Source organism: Nicotiana attenuata, chromosome 12 (genome assembly GCF_001879085.1).
Source record: "Nicotiana attenuata strain UT chromosome 12, NIATTr2, whole genome shotgun sequence".
Lineage (NCBI taxonomy): Eukaryota > Viridiplantae > Streptophyta > Magnoliopsida > Solanales > Solanaceae > Nicotiana > Nicotiana attenuata.
The window spans coordinates 49,844,769-49,853,919 of NC_032000.1; the positions used below are offsets into that span (position 1 = coordinate 49,844,769).

Here is a 9,151-nt window from a genome sequence, read left to right on the forward strand (position 1 = left end):
AAAACCTTTTTTTCTCTTGAACCCCTGCATATCCTCTAGCCCCCTCATTTTTAAGCAATTGATTGTGTATATTTGATTTTTGAAGACATGTTACTAGTCAATTTCTCGTAAAGATACTTTTTTTTTATTCTTTTAATTGAGAAATAAAGTAAGCTAAAACCAGTTTTTAGGTGCAATATACATGATTATTGATGCTAAAATGGAACAATGGCTATGAAAGTTCCGGCCTTGGTTTATAGATTTGTGAGTTGGGCATCTCTGAGCATAGTGGAGTTCTTGCTTGTGTGGTTGCGGGGTTGTCTTTGTTTGAGCGCATCAGAGCCCGTCAGTGGAGTTGGTCCAAAAGCTGAAGTGTTCCAATTTCAGTAACGACCAACATTTTCCGCACCACTCAATTAATGACCAAGTACCAACCACCGTCATCGGACAAACTAGTCAAACCACCACTACTCACGGCGGGTGGCACCCAATTGTGGGCTGATGGCCAGTCTCATCGTGTAGACCTGAATTAAGAAGGTTGGAAGTTTTCTTAAAAGACCTATAATATCTTCAAAACATAATGGAAATGAAGGAACCATAGAGGCTATACCAATAGTCAGTTAGTGTTGTTACACTTCCATTAAGGTTTGGTCTATGAAAGGCCTTTCTTTTGAACTGCTTGAAGGCGCTTGCAAGACGTAGATTAGACGATCCCTTTAAAGAATTAGGATTTACTTCAATGCTGAAAGCCTTCTCCTTCACGACCAGCCACTTGCTAAGACCCTTCTTTGTCTAGGTAGAAACTTCAATCTTGGTGTAGGGATAAGTGTAAGATCTATAGAACTTCTAAACAACTTTAGTTTTGCTTTGAAAGACAAATTATTTACCAGTATTGAAATGACGTTGTCCCGAACAGAGCCAAATAGTGAAGTCATATAGCTAATCTCAACTGGTTTTGGATAGGTTTTGTTGATTGACATAAATGAAGTAAAACTAAATTGAAAGAATTGCTTCAGTGCGGAGTGCACCTTATTTATTTCCATTTGTTGCAGCTGTTATCAACCATGTGAATGCTCTCATTGGAGGATTTGAAAGAGAATATTCCTTCACCTTCTGCTATCCATCTGATCTTGTTATCCTCTCCATTGCTTAGTGCAGTTATCTAGCTTCATTCTAGCTACATCTAGCTTCCAGTCATGCCCCTATATTATTATCTGTATTCTGCCGTCTTAACATAGCCAAGAAAAGACTTCCCTAAGCTCCTACTTTAAGCAAATATCCAGTTTTCTCATTACCTTCTGCATCCACCTTGGCGAAATTCAGAACCATTTTCTGTGTGGAACATTAATGGATATCTTATTTTTCTTTTATCTAATAACTTATTCGTGAATAATGAGATGCATTGCAGCCTATATACTGTCCAAAACTGGAGTAATCACTCATTTAGGACCACCCTGAGTACCTTAAGCTCTTTGTTTGGAGAAATTTCACTATCAAATAAATTAAACCAGGAAAGTATCACTTTTCTGAGTTTTCAAAGTATTTACCTTGCATTTTTTGCACATATGAGTTCTCCTCACACACCGTGTCCGCGAAAAGCGCAGAGGTAATTGGAAGGGCACCTGTTTTCTTTTTCTTTTTGAGGTAAAATTATTGCACCTCGTTGATTTTTGGGCTTGCATTCCAATATCTCTTGCGTTGTAACTCTTTGGTACTTCTATTGCTGGTGTTTTGCCAATTGGATGTTTCAATATGGTTGCTTTTTTGCGTCTAGGTATTTAAAATGCTAAAGGAACAACCCTTTTATCAATTGAAAGAAAGTACGTACATGAAGCTTCTTGTTCTTCTTGGGAAATGCGGGCAGCCAGGGCAAGCGCAGCAACTTTTTGACACAATGATTGAAGAGGGATTGGAACCCACTACAGAATTCTATACAGCCTTGGTTGGTGCTTACTGTAGAAGCAACATAATTGACAAGGCATTTACTATTCTTCACCGGATGATTGAGCTCCCTTATTGTCAGCCAGATGTTTATACATACAGTATATTAATTAAGGCATGTGTGGATGCATCCCGATTTGATCTGGTTGAGTCTCTTTATGAACAAATGGCTGATCGTTCCGTAGTTCCTAACACTGTCACTCAAAATATAGTCTTGAGTGGTTACGGGAGGGCCGGGAAATATGAAGAAATGGAGAAAGTGCTTTCAGGAATGCTTGAGAGCACGAGCAGCAGACCTGATATATGGACAATGAACACTATTCTGAGCTTATTTGGCAACAAGGGGCAGATTGAAATGATGGAGAAATGGTATGAAAAATTTCGTAGTTTTGGTATTGAGCCGGAGACGCGAACATTTAATATCCTTATTGGTGCTTATGGGAAGAAAAGGATGTATGATAAGATGTCATCGGTGATGGAGTACATGCGTAAACTCTCATTCCCATGGACAACATCAACTTACAACAATGTCATCGAGGCATTTTCAGATATAGGTGATGCAAAGCATATGGAGTACACATTTGATCAAATGCGTACTGAAGGCGTGAGAGCTGACACCAAGACATTTTGCTGTCTCATTAGAGGATATGCAAATGCAGACCTTTTTCCTAAGGTGATCAACACTGTCCAATTAGCAGGGAAGTTGGAGATCCCTGAAAACACTTCTTTTTTCAATGCTGTTATTTATGCTTGTGCAAAGGCAGAGGACTTAGTGGAGATGGAGAGAGTGTTCAAGCGAATGAAAGATAAGCAGTGCCGACCAGATGACACAACTTACTCTGTTATGGTTGATGCATATAGGAAGGAAGGTATGACAGACAAAATCTATGATTTGGAGCAAGAAAAGCAGATGATGTCTGCCTCAAAGTTCAATGACAGTGTTAGTGGTGACGAGAAGCAAGAGTTAATGCCTACTTGAAAACTGAATATGCAATTTAATTTGACAATGCATTAGAGCGCCAAAGCTACATCATTAGTGGTTTTCTACTGAGCTGTAGAGTGATAAAATTACTCAGCTGTCACCTTGTCAGTGAGTTTACGAAGAGTTGAACCCAAGGCATGAATGGGAAACTGTTACTGTATCAGCGTAACCTCAATATAGTGTCATGTGGTATTTGCCATGTTTGTTCTCTAACTTAGTATCAGTAGTCTTCTTTTCCAAGATAGCTCTTTATTATGTCAAGAATGCCGCAGTTGAAGTTCCAAGCTGGTTGTGCTGTTCTTGTACTTTTTGGTTGTTGCTTTTTATCGTTCAAATACCAATTCTGCATTTTACTATTATTGTTATATGATGGATTATCGGAAACAACCTCTTTGCCCTTCTAGGGTAGGGGTAAGTTTGCATATATCCTACCCTCTCCAGACCACACTTGTGGGGATGCACTGGGTGTTGGTTGTTGTTGTTGTTGTTGTTGTTGTTGTTATATGATGGATTCATAGTGCTAGTTATCCTCTTCACTTTTCTTTTATTTGGGAAACATCTAGTTATTTTGGTAATGCACGTATTTGGTGGATTTGCATGTCTGAGCCTCCACACAAAATCCTCAACATAGAGAAAGCTACAAGCATATTAAAACAAAAGTACAGTTGGGGGAACACAGTGGCAGTTTCTGTAGCATAAAATTTGCCATCCACTGGTTCTTCTGGTACTTAGATTCTCATTTCTTCGCAAGGATCGTACAAAATGACATGTCATTTCTCTGTTAGAAGAATTAACAGAGGTCAAGAAACCAACTGCTGGTGTCTCACTACCAGATATTTGCAGATGGGCTATGGCAAAGCAAAAAATAGAGGGAGATAATGTATAAAGAGAGCTTGAGGAGTTCCATAATTGAAATATGAGTTTGTCATCTGTTAAAGAAAATACCAAAATAGGTCATTGGCTTTCTACATTCCCATGAACAAACTCGGACAGTAAATAGAAATGTCATATGCTGAAATCTCAGTCTTCATATCGATGAGGTCTGAATCAACTTGTGTACACCTTAATTATTTCATCTAGTCGAGTACATACATCTCACCAACATAGATATTTAGTAACTTTATTGGAAGAGTAACTCGGTATGTACTACTGAAATTTGATACACTTGATTGTGTGTGGCCATTTGGAGGTCTTTGTTTCTAACTTGCAAAGCAGAACCATTATGCTTCTTTCAGGACAGACACTTGAACTTTAGCCGTGCGTGACACATTTTTAGTACAACAACAACGAATCCAGTGAAATCAACAACAAGTGTACATTTCTAGTACAACAACAACGAATCCAGTGAAATCAACAAATCCAGTAAAATTTCACAAGGACCTTACCCCTACCGAGGTCGGTAGGGAGGCTGTTTCTAGAAGAAACTCGGACAAATTCAATAGCAGAACTGGCTCATGGAATGCAAGTGATTATGCTTAGAACTTGGTGGCAAAACCAAGACCTTTATAGATAAATCTTTTTTTATCGAAAAGGTCAATCCTGTCTATAGCAAAACATAACAAAAGCAAAGACTTACATCTCAATCCATGATTCCATTATCCTCAAACTTTACCCAAGAAATTTGGAACAATATTTCTAAAACCACATAAAAAAATAATAAGATATGAAAATAACAAAGAACAAGAAAAAAGTGAAACAAAAGCCTACAAGCTAGAGTAAGCACAACCACGCAAGGTGTGAAACACGATTATATTCCAATTAAGCTTGTGGCTTTTCCCACTTGAGAGGCTTGACTACTTCCCATGTGAAATCAGGATCATCTCTACCAAAATGTCCATAGGCAGCAGTCTTCAAGAATCGGCCGTTGCCACCCCTCAATAAATCGAGGTTAATGGAAATCATCCCAGGCCTGAAATCAAAGTTCTCCTTCACAATGTTGAGAATTTCCTTATCGGGGATTTTCCCAGTTCCATATGTGTCTACAAAGACAGATAAAGGTTCAGGCACACCAATGGCGTACGAAACCTGTACAATGCACCTCCTAGCAAGACCATTGGCAACAATGCTCTTCGCTGCTTGCCTCACAATATAGGCTCCACTTCTGTCAACCTTGGTAGGGTCCTTCCCTGAGAAAGCACCACCTCCATGAGCACCCCACCCACCGTAAGTGTCGATGATGATCTTACGGCCAGTGAGACCAGCATCACCATGAGGGCCACCGATGACGAAACGGCCCGAAGGGTTGAGGTGGAAAATGGTTTTCTCATCAAGATACTTCTCGGGGATCACGGGCTTGATGACATGCTCTTTGAGATCACGAGCAATTTCATCATTTGTAACAGTCTCATCATGTTGAGTGGAGATCAAAACAGTGTGAACGCGTAGGGGAACCATGGCTCCATTATCATTGTGGTACTCAACGGTCACTTGGGTTTTACCATCAGGTCTAAGCCAAGCACAAGTACCATTCTTGCGAACCTCAGTAAGGCGAGCTCCAAGTTTGGTAGCAAGAACATGGCTAAGGGGCATCAACTCAGGTGTCTCGTCAGTGGCATAGCCAAACATGTGACCCTGGTCACCTGCACCAATCTCCTCGGGTCGCTTAGTCAAATGACCATGAACACCTTGAGCAATATCAGGGCTTTGCTGCTCAATGTTCACAAGGACCTTGCAATTGTCAGCATCCAAACCCACATCAGCAGAGACAAATCCAATTTCCCGGCAAGTGTCACGTACAATCTTCTCGTAATCAATAGTAGCCTTGGTGGTGATCTCACCAAAGACCATAACCAAGTTGGTCTTGGTGCAAGTCTCGCAAGCAACTTTGCTTTCAGGGTCCTGAGCTAAACAGGCATCAAGCACTGCATCTGAGACTTGGTCACAGAGCTTGTCGGGATGTCCCTCGTTGACCGATTCAGATGTGAACAAGAAAGTCTCCATTGCTCTAAATCTGCACAGATAAATTGAATGACATCAGTAACGACGGCAACAGGCCATGGAGATACTCAAAATGAAAATGAAGAGAGAAACAGCAAAGTAAAATTAGCAAAGAGCAATGTGAAGATGCTTCAACAATGTAACCTTTATAGTTTGAAACAGTAAAGTCAATTTTACATCTCATGAGTACTTTAGCATGCACAGTACAAAGGCGTGGCAATAAAGAGCAAGAGAAAAAGAGTAGAGTCTTTCTCAAAATCCAATATATAACCCATTAATGCTCGTGCACCTTCACTCAAGCTTATAGTAACTCAAGCTATATATGCATGTAGAAGGATCAAAAAAAGGACTTTCAAAACCATATCTTTTTACTATATTATACATATCTACAGAAAAGTTATAAAAATACTGTCTTTCTAACACACAACATATATGTCCTTGTTCTTAATTGGCCTAAAATCTTAAAAATACATATTGCACATTAAAACCATTAAGTTGGCAGAAAAAGGAGGAAAAATTGCAGATCTAGAAAACAAAACAAAACCCAATAAAATGGCTACAATTGAGGTCTACTTCCATAAAAATGAACTGGGTCGAGTTAAAAATGAAAACTCTAAACCATAAGTAGTATAAATCCTATAAAATTTTAGCAAGAAAGTGAAATTAGCATGGCGTTTACATAAGAAATGACACAACCAGATGGAAAAATTGAGCTAAAACAGCATTTTGAGACATAAAAATTGCACATTTAACTTAAATTGTTCACAAAAAGGTGGCTATAATTGAGATCTACTTTCAAAAGAGCGAATTAAAAATGCAATCTTCAATCCATAATTAGTAGACATTCTCATAAAAATTAGCATGGCCTTCGCATCAAAAAGAGATACATGCGGAAAAATTGAGCTAAAACAGCATAGTTCTTGTCATCAAAATTGCATTTTTTAACTTAAATTTATCACATAAAAGGTCAGATCTACTGAAAACAGCTATAATACTTGAAAAATACGATGCAACAGAAGCAGATCCAGTATTTGCAATTTACGGTTTGAAATTTCAGCTCCTTTGAATTATTATGTTTTAACTTAATAATTTATACATATTCAAGAATTTCTTAAGATAAATACAAGACTTGGACAAAATTACTAAGTTCAGCCAAACACAAGAAACAACTATACAAGAAATGATATATATACAGAGAATGAAAGAGATTGACCTTAGGTGGGGGAGTAGAAAGTGGTGTAAGGGCGAGGAGGAAGTGAAATGGAGGAGGAGATTATATAGGAAAAATTGAGAGTGTCCCTTTTCTCATAATTTTGGGCTAGATTCATTTTGGGATTTTTTTTGGTAGGTGGGGGTGTTTAATCAACGGCTCAGGATTAATCTAAGTTATCGAGAGAACCGTTGGATGAGCCAGTTGAGTATTAAGGAATTTAGCATATAAGGCCGTCGGTGGATCTGATATAACCGACGCGGTTTTGCCCCCACCGGCCACCGCACCACTAATTCCGGTTCGGTCCACTCGTTTTCTTCTTTATAAAATTCCTTTTTCTTTTTTGATCAGCCCCTAAATAATGGAAAAACTTATGCACTAGTGATTGCAATAAATTAAATCATATAATTATGGCTAGTTAAGAGTTGTCTTATACATGATGTTAAATAAAATCTTAACAAAATGAAAAATTTTACGCAATTTTTATTTTTGGCTTTCATGGGAAATTTTTATGTAATATTTCTTAATGTTGGTAAGAAATATAATAAATAACAGGACTATGTTAAAATTAAACCCTTTTACAGTTTGTTTGGATGGTTGTTACCTATATTGTAACGTATTGTTCAAATTTTATTTTATCATATCGTTAAATCTGTCGTTATATAAGGACGAAAAGTACTATTTTATGTAACGACCGATTTGATATAGCCGTATTGTTACCTTTTCTTTTTCTCTTGCCCTTTATTATTATTAAATAATCCTATTTTAGCCTTTACACTACCTTTTATATAATAATTCTATCTCGTACCATACTTTTTTATGTAATACTGTAAGTTTTATTTTTGATGTTGTTGGTGTGTGACACCTTAAAACGATGACAAACATTTGGGAGATGGTTGGGAGACTGAGGCATATAATTGGGAAAAAAATTTATTAGATATTTGCACTAGATCAAGAGATGCATAATATGTATTTGTAACTAATATCGTAGTTAATTTAGTTTGTGATTACTAATGTTAAATAATTGGCCTAATGCTCTTTTAGAGTAAATTGAAACTAATTCAACATTGAATATGAATATTAATATTTGTTTACGTCTGTAGTATCTTTCCGTTGGTAGTCTATTGTTTCACTTCATATAGTCTAGACTAAATTTAAGAATATTATATTCTATAGTCCCACAAGGAAAAATAATAGCTACCAAGTTATATTTTAAATTGCTCATATTATTATAACACATAATTTTGTACTGAACAATAAAGCCGTGCACACGAGGACACAACCAACCATATGTTTGTTTTTAAATTTCGAAATAAAATTAACCATTCATTAGCCACTGTGATCTAATAATGATGATATTAACTTAATTGATTTCTTTCCTTTTTCACGAGCATATAATCGGATTCTTGTCATAAATAATTAGCAGTAACTAATAATAAAACAAACAGTCATTACATAAGCCAATTATGCAAGTACTCATATAGTTATATTTGTACGAAATAATTTGAAGATCTTACATGTTTATTCCCAAATATATATTATATGTTTGGGACCCACATTTGCAAAGTACATGTTTGAAATAAAATACTTATTGGATAAATCTCTATTTTTCTCTTGGGGTGAACGTGTGGGTGGTTAATAACGAAGAGTTAGATGCAAATTGCTAGTTAAAATATCATGGTATAGCCAGTTTTCACACTGGTTAATGAAAAATAGCCAGCGTTTATCAAGTCAATGAAAAATAACCACTATTTTGCTGCAACAGGGACCGGTCCAGTATAATATACGGGAGTTCTGGTGCATTTGTGTACGAACTCCAGCATATTATGCTGGACCGGTATACTTTGCTAACTCCTGTAAAATTTGCGGGAGACTGGAGCACCAGTGCTCCAAACTCTAGTATATTATACTGGACAATTATACTTGTTGGAACTCCCGTAAAATTTGCGGGAGTTCCAGCATAATTATGTTTGAACTCCCGTAAAATTGAACAGTGTTTTCGCTCAGATTTAAAGTGGCTAAATTTCGATGACTTTTGAAACTTGGCTATTTTTCAACGACCAGTGGTAAATCTGGCTATTTTTGAATTTCTCCCAAATTGC

The 9,151-nt window shown here is 37.2% G+C and overlaps 2 protein-coding genes across 2 annotated transcripts in view; one reads left to right on the forward strand and one right to left on the reverse strand.

Moving 5' to 3' along the window:
- Positions 1–3,438, forward strand: part of LOC109235708 (pentatricopeptide repeat-containing protein At3g06430, chloroplastic) — a 3,930-nt gene extending 492 nt beyond the window's left edge. Inside the window, exon 2 of the mRNA XM_019401916.1 lies at positions 1,754–3,438. Coding sequence (XP_019257461.1) covers positions 1,754–2,899 — 1,146 coding nt within the window. The 3' untranslated portion in view covers positions 2,900–3,438. The remainder of the gene's footprint in view (positions 1–1,753) is intronic.
- On the reverse strand, positions 4,389–7,238 carry LOC109235709 (S-adenosylmethionine synthase 2). Its single transcript, XM_019401917.1, has 2 exons — positions 7,053–7,238; positions 4,389–5,852 (listed from the first exon to the last, which is right to left on the reverse strand). The coding sequence occupies exon 2, from the start codon at positions 5,840–5,842 to the stop codon at positions 4,661–4,663; it is 1,182 nt and encodes a 393-aa protein (XP_019257462.1). The 5' UTR covers positions 5,843–5,852; positions 7,053–7,238; the 3' UTR covers positions 4,389–4,660.